Below are 22,164 nucleotides of genomic sequence, written 5' to 3' on the forward strand. Positions count from 1 at the left end.
AGCTCAACCAGCAGAGAAACTTGGCAGTAGACATCACCAAAGTACCTTTACGAAATATGAAAATCAGGTATCACTTTCATTTCAAGCCAAATCCGTTGAGTTTTAGTCTATTAACACATATGTAACCTCTTTTGTAGATTTATAACCTACTTTTTTACAGAAATACGTCATTTAGTAGACAGCTAACTTCATAGAAACGCTGACGTTATATATACAGTGTCATGGAGAGGCAGCGAGTACTTCTGGGAGCGGTATACCCGCGCAGTAGAGCGTGGCCTAAGCGTCTCTCCTGTCTACTCTACTCGGGGTCTCATTTCCTGAGCCTGGTGGTAAAGAGCAGCTCTTGTGGGGTTATGTCCGGATTACCTCATTACCGCCTCTATTTATTGCTATTAGCTGTGACCCCTCACACGGTACTGTGAAAGTGAGCAGGTACGTGTGTATATTTGCACCTGCAAGATGGAGCTGTTAGCTCTTGGACCCCGCCTTTCTAACCGTCGGTTGTCTACCAACCCGTCCTCCTGTTTAGTTAGTACTTTTTGTAATTATGTGGACCATCGTACATAGACGTAAATGGACAATCAGATAGTAGAATTTGGTACTATTCACTTTATACAGTCCGAAAAAATAAAGATAAAAAACAAACTTCGATATTTCTAGTCCTAGTATAGCTAGTACATATATCAAGCCTATCTGAGGCCTGATATATGTACTATATCAAGCCTCAGATAGCGTGTATTAGGCCTAGGAAGGTTAGGTTAGGTTGAGTTTCTTTACAATAATACGACCCCGTAGCGCTGTCTACTGAGCTTCGAGGCCCCAATAGTGTGTGTGTGTGTGTGTGTGTACTCACCTAATTGTACTCACCTAATTGTGCTTGCGGGGGTTGAGCTTTGGCTCTTTGGTCCCGCCTCTCAACTGTCAATCAACTGATTGTGTGTGTGTGTGTGTGTGTGTGTGTGTGTGTGTGTGTGTGTGTGTGTGTGTGTGTGTGTGTGTGTGTGTGTGTGTTTCTCCTCACCTAGCTGTACTCACCAAGTTGTATTCACCTAGTTGTGCTTGCAGGGGGTTGAGCTCTGGCTCTTTGGTCCCGCCTTTCAACCGTCAATCAACTGGTGTACAGATTCCTGAGCCTATTGGGCTCTAACACATCTACATTTGAAACTGTGTATGGAGTCTGCCTCCATCACATCACTGCCTAGTACATTCTATGTACTATTAATTAACTAATCTAATTTAATATACTATTAGAAATTAACAACTCTGACACCGAAAAACGTTCTTTCTAATGTCTAAAGGCTCACCATGGGCACTCTATTTCCACCAGTGTCCCCTTGCGCATCACGTCTAGGATTACCACAAACACTGACACACAATACACTGAAGTGCACGACAAAATGGATACATGACACGTGCCTCTCACCACCCACTACTTAGTCTTTCTTCCAACGCTACCCCACTCTCCCCCACCCTCACCTTCCTTCCCAACCCACCCACCGCCCGACTCTCAACCACTCTCCACACAAATCGCTCCAACACACCAACGCTCCTGCCAAAGGGACGGTGTTGGCACATGTTTGTGTGTGTGTGTATGAGTGTGCGTGTACGTGTCTAGGGGAGGCGGGGAGAGACGGGAAAAATGAGGCAAGGGGAGGTGATAGGAATGAGTGGAGAGGAACAAATAGAAGAGAAATTAAGATGAAGGATGAGAGATGGAAATAGGGATTTTACTAGGACTGGAACGTTCCCTCTGGAGTGTCTGCACTATGATGTTTAAGGATCTTACTCACGTCTTTCGGATTGTTATCTAAGGTTAGGATTCATCAAGCATTTACGTATCAACTTACGAAACCTGTACATCTTTGAATAAACCTTTAATATACATTCTATGACCTCTGAAGCGTGTTTATAACAATAATTACCGTGGATTGTGAACTTTTGAAGCTCGTAAACTCTTTAATAAATTAAACAAATCTACACTGATTGTTGAAAGATGTAAAGGTTTCGGAAGTTGATGAGTAAATGCTGGACGAATCCTGGACCTCAAGATATCTAGAGAGTGTGAACACATCTTTCGAAGATTAGATCATCGTTCTTTCATGGGATCGCATGATTTAGTTCACATGGAAGCCCTGTTACAGCATCTTTTAAGCAGTAAGCGTTATTGTGGCGTAATTCCTGACCTGGTCGCACCTTATTTGTAATTACCATCTTTATTGGTCTCATCCTCTCAAGTTATCTTGAGCATAGGAATATCAGAAATGTATTTATCTAAGTGGTGTCTAGCCTCATTACTGTATAACATAGTGTTGTGCTGAATGATCAGTGGGACCTGTTGTGCAGCAACAGTGTATCCTGTTGTTGTAGTGCATCAACACGAATCCTTGTGCTATTGTATTCCTGCGTGTGCCTTTGGTCTGTACATTACGTGTCCTTAGATATCAGCCCCGTTTGTACAGAAGAAGTACCCACATGGTACCCTCGTTTGTACAGAAGAAGTACCCACATGGCACCCTCGTTTGTACAGAAGAAGTACCCACATGGCACCCTCGTTTGTACAGAAGAAGTACCCACATGGCACCCTTGTTTGTACAGAAGAAGTACCCACATGGTACCCTCGTTTGTACAGAAGAAGTACCCACATGGCACCCTCGTTTGTACAGAAGAAGTACCCACATGGCACCCTCGTTTGTACAGAAGAAGTACCCACATGGCACCCTCGTTTGTACAGAAGAAGTACCCACATGGCACCCTCGTTTGTACAGAAGAAGTACCCACATGGCACCCTCGTTTGTACAGAAGAAGTACCCACATGGCACCCTCGTTTGTGCAAAATAAGTACTTATAAAATCGCCTCGTTCGTATGGTACGAATATTCGTTTTGCATTTTGTCGTTTGTTGTTTCAGTATTTCCATTGAAATGCATTATGTTATCCACGTATAAAATGCTTAACTGAATATTTATAGAACATGGCTGCAGATGCATTGTGACACATACAGCATGTTTAATAATAAAAATATTGTTAACTACTAAAACCCACATGCAAATTTAGGGCACGATTTCGCAAACGCAAAAAATTCTTTGTACAAAATACAGCGAACTTGATACTGAATCCATTTGTCATTAATTATTTCAACTCTCGAGTCCATTAGGAAGAAATTAAAGCCATTCCAGCATTTAACTAGGAAATTCTGTTTTAAAATCTAATATTTGTGATATAACTATCTACAGGTTCCAATTAGTATGTTCTTTTATTTTATGACGTAAATTCACACATTCTATCGTTTTTGCATGTATGTTTAAATCTCTATAGCAAAGAGTGTCTATTTGTTTGTCAAGGGTTGGTGGCTAGATTCTTGGGGCTAATCTAACCCAGCTTTGCAGAGGGAATGGTCTAATGTTCGGGACGGGCATAGGTTTGTCAGGGCTGCTCAGATTTAATAGGGAGCAACTTCTCATTGTTGCATAATGACCCCCACGACAGATTTTAACACTGCCTGCCTGCTATGTCTACCTAAGTCATTGGAAAATAAAAATTTAAATTTTTTTTTCTTATAGTAATATACAGTGATCTCGTGAAATTAACATTAATTTTGTTCTCATCGTACTTTACCATAGTACCATAAAACAGACGCTCCTCCCGCAGCTTCAAAGGCTTTCTCAAGCCTGGTCCCTTTCTCAAAGCCAAAGGGAGCCATTATATTTGTTTAACATTTCACACCGCTAGGAACCTCCCTCCAGCAGATCACCTGCATGCCAATGAGAAACTTTTATATTTTTGTTATGAGAGAGAGAGAGAGAGAGAGAGAGAGAGAGAGAGAGAGAGAGAGAGAGAGAGAGAGAGAGAGAGAGAGAGAGAGAGAGAGAGAGAGAGAGAGAGAGAAAGAGACAGAAAAAGAATGGGAAAGAGACGAAGACACAGGCCGATATACAGATAAAGAAAAACAGAAACAGAGATAGACAGAGGCAGGCCTGCAGAGAGACCGGGTCGACCAGGACAAAGAGATGAGAGAGGGGGGAGAGGGAAAGGGGAATGAAAGACTCGGACGCTGGTGGAGAGGGGGAAAGAGGGGAGCAGAGGTGAGAGAATGGGAGACTAGGAAGGAGAGGGGCGTGAGATGTTAGAGGGGAAAAGATTAGATGTTGAAAGAGTAGAGGGCAAGAAAGGTGGAGAGGCTTGAATGAAGGGGAAGAGTGGGAGAGGAAAAGAAGAGGGAGGAGGGAGAAGAGGATATTATATATATATATATATATATATATATATATATATATATATATATAAAGGGGGGTACCACCACTGGTGCAAGTATAGGGACCCACAGCCTCAGAGAAGGGAACACAGAGCACTCAGGGAAAAACTTGACATTTAACTCTGAATACGAAAGAGTGTTCACTTCTCCTACCACCCCCTTTTTTTTTTATTATGATGTACACTTTATTATACTTTGGTAGCAGTCTCTCTTGTAAACATATGTTGTTGAATATGGCCGAAAGGGTAAGATTAATAATTCTAACACGAATCTTCTCAATATTTCTTACGTTCTTCTTCACTGTCGAGGGTAATTGATAAATTAACTCTCCAAAATTCATTCTTTATTTCTGGTCTGACGCCTGAACGCGTTTCGTAATGCTTATTACATATTCAAAGACTTAGTTTACACATTGTTGTTCGTTGTTTTAGATTTAGCTACTCAGAACGAAATGTCCATGTAGCACTGGCTATGGTGAGCCCGTAAAGACAACAACGTCTCTTTCTAGGTGATTAACTATGCACACACAACAGGGCTCCATCAAGGAACATATAATCTCTTCTCACAACCAAACCATCACAAGAGAAATCTTAACAAACAACACAGAAATCATCGATAAGTACAGCGATAGCAGGAGACTCGACATCAGTGAGGCACTACACATCAAAAAGTCAACACCAGCAATCAACAGCCAATTAATGTACAACTATTAGAGAGAGAGAGAGAGAGAGAGAGAGAGAGAGAGAGAGAGAGAGAGAGAGAGAGAGAGAGAGAGAGAGAGAAAAGGAGGGAGAAAGGAGCAGGGTACAGAAGCAGGAAGAACCCGTAGGGTACACGGGGCCAGTGAGACGAGGAGAGTACTCGAAACAACCCAAAAATCTTATGAATGCAACTGAATTTTGGCAAGCGTTGCCACTCAATTTCGTGTGAAGGTGATCTGACAGTGTTCTTAACTGCTGAGGTCCACTTTATCGTTCTCTCCTAATGCATGGAAAAAACTGAACATCACTCACGCTTCTATGGTTGCTTGGACTTTGGCCTCTATTCAACTCCCGCTCCAGATCTCTTTTTGCCCTCACACTTGGCGCTGAAATTCAGAGATTCCCTGTGCCAGCTTCAGGTGCCCAGAGGTCTAGTGCCAAGCGAGCCGTCTGGGAGTGCCACGTCGATACTTAAGTAGCGATGTTTCGATGCCAACAACACTTGTTCCACTCAGCTGTGGCTATAATTGTTATTTTTTGGCAATTAACTATTATACTCGCGTCCAAGTGAAACCTTCACACAACTTTACATCACGTGGTGTCATATATTTTACAATGTGATTTCAATATGTAAATGATTCATGTAAACTTCCTCTGCTATTCCTGTGATAGTATAAAGAATATGTTTTAAAATGTCTCCTGTTAAAACTGTTGCCGTTCTAAAACGTTTACTGTTGTGGGTGTCGTTATATTGCGGAGCGTTTCCCTTTGATGACTTCTATGTGTAATCTCGTAATAAGATCAGCACCTTGTGTAGACAGAGAAGGAGCTTCGGATGAGAGCATCTGTAGCACACCGTGGAAATCAGCAATTAGATCGAAATTTAGGCACAAATAACAAGGAAATGGACTATAAGAACACTTTTTCCCACAGAGATGATAACATTGTTCGCGTCTAGCGGCATGTTTAACACTAATTTCTCTCTCAATTATGTACTAAATAAACTTTCATATGTGGTGCTGCTGACTGTAATATGATACCGTTGAGTTTTTCTTCAACTCCACCAAAGCGCTCATTTGATATCACAGAAATTGGAAGTGTGAAGAATCTGGTTTTCTAATACCAAACAATGTTTGTTTACTGTAGGTAGTGCATGCCCATGTCTGTAAACATTCGCCCGTTGAACGGGAGTGAAGCATGATTAATGACTGTGTAACTGGCTAACCACGGATGTAAACTGCTTTGTATAGAGACTGTTCTGGGCCACTTCTAGACACCACTTGTGCTGTAGAAGGCTGCTGATATGCTATAACCTGCGTAACTAGCTTCACAAAATTGTTACTTTGGTAAAAAAAATTTGGATTTATTTCCTTAGCCCATGACTTTCCACTACCTTCCACGGGATGGGAATGAGATACATAATAAATTGACAAACTCAGTCAATCCAGCAACGCGCCTAATATCACAGATACATCATACATACACTAATAACCACCTAACAGCTGACGTACCCAAACACGAGCGTCTGTAGCAACACAAAGTAGCTGAAATAGCTGGCAAGCAGCGCTTTCGCTGACCCGTCAAGCACCGGCTCATCTCCCCCTGACAGTACCACACTCTCCCCACAACCCCAAGACACCTCGTGCGTGTTGCTGCCATTTATCGCCCGAAATATATGCTCCACGCCAAGTGGAGAGTGGCCGGGAGCCTTAGTGAGGTGTTGCGCCTCACGGGTCACCTACGAGGCCGTGTTGGTGCACCAGGGTGGCCGACCTGGGTAGGGATAACCAGCTTGTTCTATAAAAGTTCCTAGTGACTTTGCGGAGAGGTTATCTTGAGATTTCGGGGCTTTTAGTGTCCCCCACGGCCCGGTCCTCGACCAGGCCTCCAACCCCAGGAAGCAGCCCGTGACAGCTGATTAACACCCAGGTACCTATTTTACTGCTAGGTGACAGGGGCATAGGGTGAAAGACACTCTGCCCATTGTTTCTCGCCGGCGCCTGTGATCAAACCCAGGACCACAGGATCACAAGTCCAGCGTGCTGTCCGCTCGGCCGACCGGCTCCCTTTGTAGGAGACATTGTAGGAAGTCCTTCTCTTTTAGGATAGGTTTCGGACAGGTAGAGATAGGAAGGAAACGATGGAAAATGAGAGAGAGAAAATTAAGTAGGAAATAGGAAAAAAGTTAGCCAGGAAATAAGGGAAAAATAAGAGAGGAATAAAGGATATTAAGAGAGGAAAATAAAGCAAAATATGGTTACAAAATGAGGAATGGGTAGGAAATATGAAAGAAGGTGGAATGGAAAGTCATCAACGAGGGAGCAATGGACGGAGAATGATAGGAATGTAATACGAGAGGAAGGAAAAGTTGGAAGGGTTAGACTAGTAGAGGGAAATAAGGAGGGAGAAAGAACACCAAGAAAGAGATAGGTAAAGAGGGAGAGAGAGATACGGTTGGTTAGAGAGAAGATGGAGAGGAACGAGAAAAAGGAAGCATTAGAGATAAAGTAAGAGGTGAATCGACATGTTCGATTTCCTTCAGTTCCTCTTATAAAATGTTATTACATTCAAGACCCCTAGGAACATATATTTTTATATACGAGAAACTACAGAAGATTTAAGACCATAATAAATACCTTGTATTTATTATTTCACTGAAACAAGCAGTCAGTTCACACAGGATTTTGGCGATGCCAGACTGTTGTTCCTTGCTATACAAAAGTCAGACCTTCAGAAGTGTTAATGTTAATTGGCGAGGTCAGGTCGTGTCAGGTGACCTTGACTTCTGCTAAGCTGATAATTGCTGGCGGTCGGCTGTGTTCTTTCCATCAAGCACGCCGCTGTCTAGGTGTGGCAGGAAGATACCCATAGGCTGTCTCCTGGTAGGCGGGGCTTAGCTCCTGTTTCCCTCTTTAAATACTCGGGCAGTTGTACATTGAGATAGATAGAGGGTCCTTGCTCTACACGGAGGAGTCTCCGTGGTGTAGTGGTAAGACACTCACCTGGCGTTCCGCGAGCGCTTTGTCATGGGTTCGTATACTGGCCGGGGAGGATTTACTGGGCGCAAGTCCTTAACTGTAGCCTCTGTTTAAAGCAACAGTAAAATGTGTACTTGGTTGTAACAACGATTCTTCGCGGCGGGGATCGTATTCCAGGGACCTGCCCGAAACGCTACGCGTACTAGTGGCTGTACAAGAATGTAACAACTCTTGTATATATCTCAAAGGAGGATCCCACTCAGTAGGCCAGCAACAACACAGGCCTCTCCCAAGCCGACGGGGAAGAGGTAAACCTTGACTGCCAGCTACTCACCAGCAATATGCTATAAATGTAATGATACCTGGGATTCAACTGAATCCTCTAGGGTTCCCGAGGCGTCCAACTGACACCAAAGAAGGGCTTCACACATTATTCGCATACACTCTAGAGGATTCAGTTCAAGTCCAGTCGTAGATTACAATACTTTTTGTAGCACATTGTGGTCCAGTGGTTTAAGGCGTGTGCTTGTGAGTACCCAGTGTGCAGGTTCGAGTCCTCCTCATGCCACCTACTGACTTTCTCACGCTTTATAATAATAATGATTTTATGTTATGCTGGTATTATGTTTTATTCACAGACAGTTTTTTTTTTACATCAGTAATGTGTAAACTCAGGGAATAATTATTTATGAACAAAGTTTCCAATTTGATTGATTTTAGTTCTGTTCATTTTGTCCCTGTCCCTGTTGGGGTGTGTGTGTGTACTCACCTAGTTGTGTTTGCTGGGGTTGAGCTCTGGCTCATTGGTCCCGCCTCTCAACCATCAATCAACAGGTGTACAGATTCCTGAGCCTATTGGACTCTATCATATCTACACTTGAAACTATGTATGGAGTCAGCCTGCACCACATCACTTCCTAATGCATTCCATACATTAAGTGTGTGTGGAACTCACACACACACACATAGTGTGTGTGTGTAAGAGAGAGAGTGTGTGTGTGCGTGTGTGTTCACTTTTTGTGTCTGCAGATTCGAGCTATTAGTTCTTATACCATGTCTTTCTCACCGTTGACTCCCATCTCGACACCATAACAAACCAGTACCCCTACCCCATCCGGCTCCCACCCACACCAGGTCCCGCCAGTACCCCTACCCCATCCGGCACTCTATGCCACCCACGCACTCTATCAAGCGTCGCCTCCCTCAAGCTAACTCTCTAGAGCTGCCAACCTACTTCACGAATTATGCAGGATTATTCGAGGTTTTACGACCTGGCACGCTTCATCTGTGTCCCTCGGGGCCTAACACTGTCATATCGGCCGTGTACTGCTTTCTGCATCAGCAGTCTTTGGGTGATACTCATGGTTGCAGGAGTTCAACCAAGGACATGACACACATGTCCAAGAGTTGATCAAATCTTGCGATAATCGCTGAAATGAAGAGAGCTGTGAGAGTACTAACCAATCAAGGAAGAGTTATCAAATTCCTGTGGATTCCCTCCCATGTTGGAATCTGTGGAACTGAACGAGTAGATGTGTTAGCTAATGAGGGCGTTGATAGAGACCATATTGAATACTTCATACCTAAGACTCTTCTACAATTTAGAGGTATTATAAGGCAACATCACTGTGACAAGGTAACTGAGCAAAGGAGGACAGAAGAACAAATCAGAGAATCTGTACGTTGGTACAATATGGTTGCAGCTGGCAATCCGAATCATTATGGACGGGAGGGATGTGGCCATGGAAGATAATCAGTAATAGCAAGAATTCATCTTGGATACAAATATCCACGGAGATTCCAGATGGAAACAGCAGCTGAGCAGCGGAGTTACAGTATGTGTGATGAGTGTCACCATAGTGGTGACCATCACCGTCACCATAGTGACGGACACCGCCTTGACCACTACCTGAGAGAATGTGAACATCTAAGAGACATTATAAATGTGTAGAATAATAGAGCCCACATTGTTTAAGTTAGGAAAACACTATTGGTCAAATATAAATACTGTTCTTAAAAGATTCCCCCATTTTGCACCAGCAAGATAATGTAAATTTTAGGGGATGACAACTGTTAATCATCTTGTTTGATAAGCTGTTAACATAAGACAATTAAGCAAGTCCCAGGCTGTGTCTAAGTACGAGTGAAAGGATGAAGAACCCAGCGTTTTTTTTCCAATTGAGAATGTTATGTATGCTGCTATAGCTGTATGTTCACTCTTAGGGTGAGAGGTGCTGCCCAATAATCTCGTCCCTCTGGGCAAATTTATTTTTAATTGATCGAATCTTTGACAACGTGGTCCAAAAGATCAGGATTTTCATTTTGCTAGAGGAGGAGGATAACGAACCCAGGATAACAGATGATTAGGGACAGTATCAGTGAAATGATAATAACTGAAAAAAATGACAGTCAGAAATGTAGAGTAACCTCTACACGAGTAACGAGAAAATGTTGTGGTTGGCTCTGATAGGCGGAAAGACAAGCAGTTGTTTACACTGTACTCCTCGACTAGAGTGACAGGGTCATAACTAATGCTGAGGTGAACAAACATATGTATAACCTGTGGGAAAATCATGTAGTGGAACGATTGTGAAAATACAATATAAGTGATAAGAGACTTAAAATGGTAATAGATAAAAACGAGAGATGTAAATATAAGTTAAATTGCTAATGTTTGGCAACGAGAGATGTAAATATATGTTAAATTGCTAATGTTTGGCAACGAGAGATGTAAATATATGTTAAATTGCTATTGTTTGGCTACGAGAGAACTACCCAGCCCCATTTCCTCTCCCTTCCCCAAATCTTTCCTCCCTACGCCTTTGCTGCCACATCCTCGCTAACTGCAACCCCGACCATCACCCCCCCACCCCCTCTACCCCCTCCCCGGAATAGCAACCCCACACGAGAAAATCTTGAAGTTCGCTTTTCCAGCAGAAACTCTTATCTCTCGAAATTGTGAAATATTTCCTTAACCAAATTGTATTGAAATAGTTTATAGAGCGGACATGGCTTGGAATATACGAGGAGAAATACGTATCAACATATGACGCAATATCTTTCAAAGCACAGAACGCGAGTATCGTGGAAGAAAAATATATACATTGAAAAGTGAATTGATCGTTGAAAGAAAAAAAATGAGTACATTATTAAAATGATAATCAAGCATTGCTAAAATTACCATTGCGATTGAAGGCAGCTAAATGGTCTCATTAGTAATGTGATAATAAGGATGACGAGAATGATAATGATAATGATAGTAATTCGAGAGTAAATGAAGAAGTACTGAAATCTGAAGATATGTTAAATACTCAGAAATTAAATTTAACTTCATCGGTAAAAACCTTGAAAAGGAAAGACATGTTCAGACGGAATGCAGGCTTCACCTGAAGCCTAATCAGGGCTCAACACAATACCTCCCCCCCCCTCCTCTGGCGTGAAGTCTAGGAATTATAGAGCGTTTGTCTGAGTCTAAAATTCTAGAGTCCAGAGCATGTGTCGAGTCCTCCTCATGGCTTCTACTGATTTTCTCAATAATAGTAATAATATTTTTTACTTTATAAATTACACATGAAACCTGATACAGTGGAGTATTCGTAGGAATACACTGTAAATCACATTCGCAGGTATACACTGTAAATCACATACGCAGGTATACACTGTAAATCACATACGCAGGTATACACTGTAAATCACATACGCAGGTATACACTGTAAATCACATAGAGCCAATAATACGCTGTGTTACCTAGGTCACATATTACCAGCCATCTTAATGAACACTGTTAATACGTAATAGTATTTTACATTTATAAAGGTTTAACGGAGGTCATTATACCAAAAAGAAATTGTGATCGGTATTGGAAAGCAATAGTGATTCTAAATCTTCTGGAGAGAAGAGCTGCGTTTTTAAATTTACCGGCAATATTTTTGTTTTTGGTAAGGGGGGGGGGAGGTGTAGGGGGGGGGGTTTGGTCAGCCGTACATGAGGTCACAGGTCACACAATGTATAACAAGTCTATTATAAGGCATCACTAGTCACAGGACGTGTTCCCGACAATGCGCACTGTGATGTACTCCAAGGTAGGGTATGTCTTCACCTAGCTGTGCTTGCGGGGGTTGAGCTTCGGTTTTTTGGTCCCGCTTCTCAACTGTCAATCAATTGGTGTACAGGTTCCTGAGCTTATTGGTCTCTATCATCTCTGCATTTAAAACTGTGTATGTAGTCTGCCTCCACCACATCACGTCCAAATGCATTCCATTTGTTAACAATGACATTGAAAAAGTGATTTCAACCTTCCTATCGCTCATTTGGATACTAAGTTCGTGTGAGTGTGTAAGTATATTTACCATTTTTCCTTACTATATGTGCCTGCAGAATCGAGCTATTTATTCTTGGACCCCGCTTTTCTAACCAATCTATTTTTCCTTTATATATTGTCTTGTACATATATTTCTCTCTAACACACACACATCCCCCAGGAAGCCGACCGTAGCAGCTGTCCAACGTGCAGGTACTCCCAGGTATGACAGAGTTTAGCCTCATAACGCTTAATAATGTAACGCTTGATAATGTAATGAATATCCTTACCATTGTAACAAATGACTGACGCTCTTACGTGTGTGGTGGAAGCATTCTTGTGTTAAGTTCTTATATTTTACATGTGGAAAATTTTCCTTAAATAAAACCATATTTCCTTTTGTAAATCTGGTAATAGGGTAAATGTATATTAAAAGGCAATATTCGTATATACATATTTATTCTCACACGTTTCTGCTTTTAAGTTTCATGCTTGTTTACTCAATTTATCTGTCAGTTATGGGTGCACTTCAGGATACTGTACGGGTATGACAGCGCGTTGCAGAGTACTCACCTCCGTGTCCAGGCCTGATCATGCGGTCGTAGTCGGCCAGGAGACTGTCCAGAAGGTTGGTGACGTTCTTGCTGAAGCCTGATACTGAGTAGGTGCTGCTGAAGGCTTCAGAGCGTCCTAGGGCGGCAGTCAGCACCGCCGCCCAGCACCACCATCTCCACCACCACCACCACCACAATCCTCCATCGTACGCACTACCAACCATTGCTACGACTACAAAAATTATATCTTGTTATCGATTATAAAAATTGCAGCATTGGGTTAATTGCCCGATGACGGCCAGCATGTCTCGAAGGGTCGCGGTGCGCACATTACACAGGAGGTCCCTGAGGCTTCTACAGGCGCTGCCCGCTTGGCATCGTGAGAAGCCAGCGCGGGAGGAGCAGCCTGAGGGTGCCACAGAGCCTCCTGAGGGTGCCAGAGAGCCTCCCGAAGTCGTGCCCAAGACGACGCTTCATCCCGCGCCCCCCACCACCTGCCCGCCTGACCCGAGGCGGGTCAAGTCGATAGTTTCCAGGTCATCACTATTGCCTCGTCACCGCTGAAGAGGTAAATCCAAAAGGTCGATAGATATAAACTTTTTGAAAGTTTTCTCCACAACTTTTGATGAGTGTTAATGCCCGGATGTGACCTAACTGGCTTAGGGCATCCTAGGTCACCGGGTAGGTGGCTTCCCACCACAACCCGGCTTGAGGGCACCTCGGGCTTGCTGGCAACTGACCTCTCGTGGGTCGGGCTGGAGTGCGGTCATCCCAGGTCATGCTCAGGAGAGTGAGGGCGGCCGCAGCAGTCCCAGCCAGCGGCGCCGCGGCTAGGGCGAGGGAGCGACGTGTGTGATGTAGACGACGAGGCGACGCGGCCAGCACTGAGCCAGACCCGCGCCCTCACCTGCCGGGCCACACCCCCCACCCCCCTTACACCCACAAGCCCAAGCCCCTCATGATCATACCCACAAGCCAGCAGCCCCCGACCGTATCCCCACCCACAAGCCTAAGCCGTCTCCCTAGCTCCCCACCCACACAAACATGCCACACCCCCCTCTCACCCCTGCACCCACAAGCCCAAGCCCCCCCCCCATGACCATACCCACAAGCCCAACAGCCTCGACCGTATCCCTAGTCACAAGCCTAAGCCATCTCCTCATCCACACGACCAAGCCATATCCCCCCCCCCCTCTCCTCTCCACCCACAAGTCTAAGCCGTCTCCCACGCTCCCTACCCACACGACCAAGCCACACCCTACCCGTCTCCCCTCCACCCACACGACCAAGCCACACCCCCTCTTCCCCTCCACCCACACGACCAAGCCACACCCCTCTCCCCCTCCACCCACACGACCACCAAGCCACACCAACCACCCTCTCTCCCCTGAGAGAAGCGGAGACAACCAGCATCCATCACCCCCTTGCTCTATACAGTCATACTACCCGCTAACATTCCTGACTGAGGCTGGTAGAGAGTCTTGAATGATGCCTCAGGAGCGATTGTTGTCCCTCAGGAGCGATTTTTGTCCCTCAGGAGCGATTTTTGTCCCTCAGGAGCGATTTTTGTCCCTCAGGAGCGATTTTTGTCCCTCAGGAGCGATTTTTGTCCCGCAGGAGCGATTTTTGTCCCTCAGGAGCGATTTTTGCCCCTCGGGAGCGATTGTTGTCCCTCAGGAGCGATTTTTGTCCCTCAGGAGCGATTTTTGTCCCTCATGAGCTATTTTTGTCCTTCGGGAGCAATTGTTGTCCCTCAGGAGCGATTTTTGTCCCGCAGGAGCGATTTTTGTCCCTCGGGAGCGATTTTTGTCACTCGGGAGGTATGGAAGGCGTCCTCGTCCCGTTTATGACTATCAGTCCCCATTAAAGGCGCCAGATGCCTGCAGCTACGGGGAATTGCCCTGCTATTTGGGTTCTGCGATAACTGATAATACCCAGCGGCGTTGAGCTTATACCTGTTGACCTGTCACCTCTGTCTCATCTGTTGACCTGTCACCTCTGTCTCATCTGTTGACCTGTCACCTCTGTCTCGCCTGTTGATCTGTCGCTTCTGTCTCACCTGTTGATCTTACCCTGTCTCACACCTGGTTCTTACCCTGTCATTTAGCGTTCCATAATAAATTATTTAATGTATTTATGTGAAAAAGGGGAAAAAATATATCAGGATATATAAATCAGGATTTATATCATGATATATCAGGATATATCAGGATCAAAATTATCAGGAGAAATCACAAAGCCATTGCGACTATATATTGCACTTGGAAAAACCGTTCGTAAGTTTTTGGATATCGATGTAACATACCCTTGGACTTGTGATTCTGTGGTCCCGGATTCGATCCCGGGCGCCGGTGAGAAACAATGAGCAGAGTTTCTTTCACCCTATGCCCTTGTTACCTAGCAGTAAAATAGGTACCTGGGTGTTAGTCAGCTGTCACGGGCTGCTTCCTGGGGGTGGAGACCTGGTCGATGACCGGGCCGCGGGGACACTAAAAAACCCCGAAATCATCTCAAGATAACCTCAAGAAGATACTCAGCCTTATTACATTGGATATACTTGAGTTAAATTCAAGTCGTCACTTGCTGAATCATTCTTCCAGTTTGTCTAAATCACGTAACAGTATCTTGCAATCTTCCATAATATATATCTTCAGAATTTTTTGTATAAGTATCGAACATTTAGAGGAAGGACTCTGCTCTATCTAGTAGGTCGTTTACATTGATTACGAATATGATTGGCCCCGGTACCGAAGGTTGTTAAACGCCAGTGGTAATATCCAGGCAATCTTAGGTCTCCTCTCACTGTGACTTGTATTTTTGTGAGCGTAAATAGTGAAGATGGTTAACAGTGATGTTGGTGGTGTAGTGAAGATGGTTACAGTGATGTTGGTGGGGGTGTAGTGAAGATGGGTTACAGTGATGTTGGTGGGGTGTAGTGAAGATGAGGCTTTCCAGCAATGCCAAATATCCCTTCCAGTTCTATATACATATATTCTTATTTCAGAGTCAGGCAACTTTCATAATAGACACAGCGTGAAACTGGATTTCTCTGTGTGCTGAAGCTTCTATGTGGTCGATTGACTAAATTCTTAAATATTCTCCTGTGAGAAAACATCCAGATTCCAGTCAAATGACTGAATAAATAATCATCGGTGTTGTGATGAGCTTCAGAAACTCAGAATGGCTCAAACTTCAGTTCAGTTTAAAAATACCCAGATGGTTCTTGAAACGCAGATCGGACTCAGCGATCTTGCTAAATACTGGCAATACTTTGTGACAAAAATATACTAAAATATTGTCATCCCATACAACAAAGGAACCCACCTCTGTGCGACGGAAAAGCACAATATTATCCCCAGTGTCTCGAGTGTGTTCCGGCCTCAAAACGATCAAAGTTTTGTCCAATATCTCCCACGAGAACGACACTAATCAACTATGTGAGTTGAACAGAGGGTCGTATTTTCTGCATTTCCATTGGGAGGGTGCGTTTGATCAAGGGTATTGAGTGTGTTCAAGGGGGTATGCATGTTTTCAGGGATGTTCGTTTGTAGAGGGATGCCGAGTGTGTTCAGGGATGCTGATTGTGTTCTGGGATGCTGCTTATGTTCAGTGATGTTGATTGTGTTCAATAGTACTGCTTATGTTTAATAATACTGCTTATGTTCAATAATGCGGCTTGTATTCAGGGATAAAAGCCTGGGTAACAGCTTCTCCCCCGAATCAACCTACCCTGACTTTGCGCCCTGGTGAGGCCACTCCAGACCGACAACCAGAGCGCAACTCCATAGTCTCCTGAGACTGATGGATGCCTACTACTACTATTCAGGGATGCTGGTTATGTTCTAGGATGCTGTTTATATTTATTAATGCTGGGTGTGTTGCGTATTTAGTAGGCGAAGTATAAATAGCTTGTCCTCACTTTCTTAGACACAGATAGATATTACGTAACCACCTACAGTGACCGTTAACAGTGACGCGAACACCTAAGGTCGACCTTAATAAGGATATGAACCCCTGAAGTCAACCTCATTATAAGCACCTGATCCTCTAAAATCAACTTTAATAAGATGTGAACACCTCAAGTGAACCTTATTAAGGTAGAGATCGATTAAAATCGACTTCACTATACGTGTGAACTCCTAATTTCGACCTTAGAATAGAATTGAACCAATAAAATCGACCTCTGCATAGTTGTGAACTCCTAATATCCACCTTTGTGTAGACTAGAACCCCAAAAATTGACCTTAGTAAACACGAGAATCACTAAAATCGACCTTAGTAAAGACATGAACCCATAAAATCGACCTTAGTGTAGATACGAACCCCTAAAATTTACCTTAGACTTGAATCCTAAAATCGACCTTAGAATAAATATGAACCCCTAAATTCGACCTTAGTATAGGCGAAAACCACTAAAATCACCCTTAGTGTAGACGAAAAACCCTAAAATCGATCTTGGAATAGACATGAACCCCCTAAAACCGACCTAAGTATAGACGAGAACCCCTAAAATCGACCTTATTGTAGACATGAGCCCTAAAATCGACCTTAGTATAGACGAGAACCCCTAAAATCGACCTTATTGTAGACATGACTCCTAAAAACGACCTTAGTATAGACGAGAACCCCTAAAATCGACCTTATTGTAGACATGACCCCTTAAATCGACCTTATTATAGACGAGGATCCCTAAAATCGACCTTATTGTAGACATGACCCCTAAAATCGACCTTAGTATAGACGAGGACCCCTAAAATCGACCTTATTGTAGACATGACCCCTATAAACGACCTTACAAGGGTCGTGAATCCCCGTAACAGCAGCCATACTAGAGACAATTTAGAAATCTCAAACACAACTTTCAGTCCATGACCCAACTTGTACACACAGTAAATATGCTTCATAAATTCCATTCACATGTGTTTTCGTCCGCCTTATAGGACTTCCTCCGGACAACTAGTCAATCAGCAGGTCTGCTGCAGCCTTCAAAAACTTCCCTCCGCGAGTATCCTCCACGACTGAGTCTGCCCTGACAGCAGAGTCAGCAGATTTCATTTTCGCCTGTTGATGAGACTATACCATAGCCAAGGGAGAGGTTGATATTGATCGATGTTGCCAGCGGCGGCTTGTTTAGTTTGTATCCTATACTCTACAGTAAGCAGTTTTTTATTATGCACCCCATACTCTCCTGTGAGCAGTAGTTTAATGTGCACCCCATACTCTCCTGTGAGCAGCAGTTTAATGTGCACCCCATACTCTCCTGTGAGCGGTAGTTTATTGTGCACCCCATACTTTACTGTGAGGGACAGCGCAATAGGATTACAGAGACCATAAAGGGTGTTAACCAGGCTCCAGGTAATACTGTTCGTCAGTTTAACAATGTTTATACACATTTCAGTATATAGTATAGTTTGTGCTTTAAGTAAAGTATAGTTCTAGTATAATTAAATTTTAGTATTGTACTGCGTTTTCGAGTATGCTTTCAACGGAAGCTTTTGATATTCCTAATACAGAAGCTTTTCACAATTAATAATTTTGCTAATTATCGTGAGTTAATAGGCATATTTTGGAGGGATCATAGTTAATAATGGCATTATAACGGCTGCCTGCAACAGATTAAGAGGAAGATCTATATTACAAATGTATAATTACATTGCACTCGTTATGTGTGGAGTTTGTCGCCCAATATGGGTTAGCGATCATACAGCATTAGCAATATGATATTCTTCAGAATTTTTGACATTTGTATGACTGTATGTATGATTGTTATACATATTGTATGACTGTATGACATTTGTTGTGCCATGCTAGTATGCTTGTTTGATATACGTTATACGAGACCGAGTGTACTTCGTAGTACGTCTAATAGGGCTGGTCGGTACCGTAACTACCTCGTTTCTTGCAGATTGGCGTTCGATCCGTGATAGTCCAAGTTATTTTTTTTTTGAGATATATACAAGAGTTGTTACATTCTTGTACAGCCACTAGTACGCGTAGCGTTTCGGGCAGGTCCCTGGAATACGATCCCCGCCGCGAAGAATCGTTGTTACAACCAAGTACACATTTTACTGTTGCGTTAAACAGAGGCCACAGTTAAGGAATTGCGCCCAGTAAATCCTCCCCGGCCAGGATACGAACCCATGACATAGCGCTCGCGGAACGCCAGGCGAGTGTCTTACCACTACACCACGGTGGTACAGTTCCATCCTTCCGTCTTAAGACAGATCCTTTGAACTCTTTCCTCTTGACCTCTTGCATACTGGAGAGAGAAAGAGAATGGCATTAAAGGCATATACATTACTATGTGTGCCGGTCAGAGAGTACATACAGCTCCTGTATAGACGAATCTACGGTTTTCCGCACGACGCCTATGACCCAACCCAATGGCTGAGAGATCGTTCCTTCCCGACTCTTGCCAGCATCTCGTGAGACGTGAAGCTGTTAATATTAGAGCCCACTCTTGTCATGCAAGGACAAGACAGGTATTGCACACAAAGAACCGTCATCTGATCTGTGTTTCCGGAAGTAAAGATTGTTTACTGTTTTCTTTTGTGTTTGACTTCTACTGTCTTCCGGGAGTGGCTCCATCTTTTGTTATTTACTTAATTACTTAATAATGGCATTATAGAGATGCCATGCCACTCCTGAGGCTGATGGATGCCTACTACTACTAAGTATTTGCTAGAGAGTTAGCCAGAGTAAACAATCTAATTGGACACATACATACACAAATACACATGGAGGGGGGGGGCTGATAGCTGAGTACACAGCGCACTGGACTCGTAATCCTAGGGTCCGGGTTCGATCCCCGGTGATGGCAGAAACAAAATGGGCAGAGTTTCTTTCACCCTGATGATCCTGTTACTTAGCAGTAAATAGGTACCTGGGGAGTTAGACAGCTGTTACGGGCTGCTTCCTGGGTGCGTGTTTGTGTGTAAAAAACTTAATTAGTAGTTAGTAACAGTTCATTGGTTAACTGTTGAGAGTCGGGGAGAAAGAGCATAGCTCAACCCCCGCAAGCACAACTAGGTGAACACACAGACACACACACACACACACACACACACACACACACACACACACACACACACACACACACACACACACACACAAGCACACCCAGACAAGAAGTACCCCTATTTTAGAGAACCATCCCCTTTTTAGAGATCAATCATCCCCCCACTTTTTATAACCTTCCACAACTTTAGAAAGCCATCCTCCCAATTTTAAAATCCATCCCCCTACTTTAGAAAACCATTCCCTCCGCATTTGAAAACCATTCTTCACTTTATAAAACCCTTCCCACTTTATAAAATCCTTCCCCACTTTAGACCTCCATCCCCTCACTGTAGAAAACCATTTTCTCCACTATAAAAAACCTACCCAACACTCTCACACACAATACCGAGATGATCCAATCCGTCCTCTTAAAAATAACGTCGCTTTTCGCTCGTATGTGCGCTATGGCAAAAAATGGACGTAATTTGAAATGAAATCGGCTCATGAAAATGATGCATTGTCCCGTTTTTTGTTTGAGTCCTCCGGCTTACTCAGAAAGGTTAAGAGAGGAAACTTTCAATTAACGTATTTCATTACTTTTTTAAACTTTAGGAGAATTTCCTGCTCTCCTAACCTACCAGAGGACCCTTACTGTTATGAAAAAAAAAAATCCTATTTTTTTAATTTAATTAATTTTTCATATTGCGTCCATTTTTGGACATACAGGTAAACGGCCAAATTCAGACGTAATTTGTAAGAGTACAGGTCTCAGAACTTTAGGATTTGAGGGAAACAATAAGCAGCCTTCAAAGTGAACTGACACCAGCAAAAGAGACAAAAGCCTCAAAGAGCACCCAATTTGGGCCAATTTAATTGTAAACTTATTTTATGAGAGAGAGAGAGAGAGAGAGAGAGATAAGGGGGGGGGGGGAGGAACGAAGAGGAGAATAGAGGGACAATTTAGGGTGAGAAATAGAACGGATTCGAAAATTGGGTTTAGAGGGGACGGGTGGGGGGGGATGTGCGAGAAAGATTGGGTGAGAGGGGAAGAGATGGGGAATGTAGAAAGAGAATGATAGCGAGGGGATTGAGGAGAGGGAGAGAGCTCTGGGCGCATCAGGGTATCCTCCTTTATTTGTGCCATAAAAGACAAATATATATATATATATAATATATATATATATATATATATATATATATATATATATATATATATATATATATATATATATTAGTATATTTTGGTAGCAGTCTTTCCTGTAGACATATATTATTAAATATGACCGAAAAAGTAAGATTAATAATTCTAACACGAATTTTCTCAATCTTTCGTACATTACGCTTCACTGTTGGAGGTAAATCAAAAATCACTTCTCCAAAATTCATATTTATTTCTAGTCTGACGCGACACGGGCGCGTTTCGTAAAACTTATTACATTTTCAAACTTTTACATTTGAAAATGTAATAAGTTTTACGAAACGCGCCCGTGTCGCGTCAGACTAGAAATAAATATGAATTTTGGAGAAGTGATTTTTGATTTACCTCCAACAGTGAAGCGTAATGTACGAAAGATTGAGAAAATTCGTGTTAGAATTATTAATCTTACTTTTTCGGTCATATTTAATAATATATATATATATATATATATATATATATATATATATATATATATATATATATATATATATATATATATATATGCAATTTATTGAAACCAGCAAAATTCCTTGGAAGGCTCCATGCTATTATTACTAAACATGAAAAGAATATAATGGAATAATAAAATGAAAATTCAATTCATAATATATATTAATATATATATTATATATATATATATATATATATATATATATATATATATATATATATATATATATATATATATATAATGAATAATGAAACATATAATGAATATAATGAAACATAATGGAATAACTAGATTATTTTGTCTCTCTGTTCGTGGATGATTCGATCTCGCATTTATCTTGCAGTTACTTCTGCCTTTGCTCTCAATTTTGTCATTAGCAGCTCGGCTTTTCAACGTGATCTTTAATTAGTGCGATGCATTCCAATTTCTTCATGGAATTCCTCTAAGTTTGACCTTCACCGGGATCGTCTCCAGCATGGTCAATGGTTTAGTTGGTGTCCAAATCATTACCCCCCACGCCTCTGCTTTCCTGATAACTTTAGTAACAGAAAATTCTAAAGTTGAGGCCACAATACAGTTTACTCCAGAGATGATTATTGCTTTCTCCAACACTCTGGTAATGAGTTGCTGTTGTTGTTAAAGATTCGCTACCTGGAACAAGAAGTTCCAAGCAGCACGGGCTATGGTGAGCCCGTAGTGGATTGGTAATGAGTGACGAGGTCACGCTTCAC

General features: G+C 42.7%; 1 protein-coding gene across 2 annotated transcripts in view; it reads right to left on the bottom strand.

Annotated features, from left to right (window-relative positions):
* LOC123746566 (gamma-aminobutyric acid receptor subunit alpha-6) overlaps nt 1-13,741 on the bottom strand; it is a 186,710-nt gene extending 172,969 nt beyond the window's left edge. The window contains exon 1 of one of the 2 annotated variants that reach the window (XM_045728163.2): nt 12,805-13,741. In XM_045728163.2, the coding sequence (XP_045584119.1) occupies nt 12,805-13,009 (205 nt within the window). In that variant the 5' untranslated portion in view covers nt 13,010-13,741. The remainder of the gene's footprint in view (nt 1-12,804) is intronic. The other variant, XM_045728165.2, reaches the window with a different exon arrangement.
* Nucleotides 13,742-22,164: the final 8,423 nt, after the last annotated feature.

The sequence above is a fragment of the Procambarus clarkii genome, chromosome 90, assembly GCF_040958095.1.
Source record: "Procambarus clarkii isolate CNS0578487 chromosome 90, FALCON_Pclarkii_2.0, whole genome shotgun sequence".
NCBI lineage: Eukaryota > Metazoa > Arthropoda > Malacostraca > Decapoda > Cambaridae > Procambarus > Procambarus clarkii.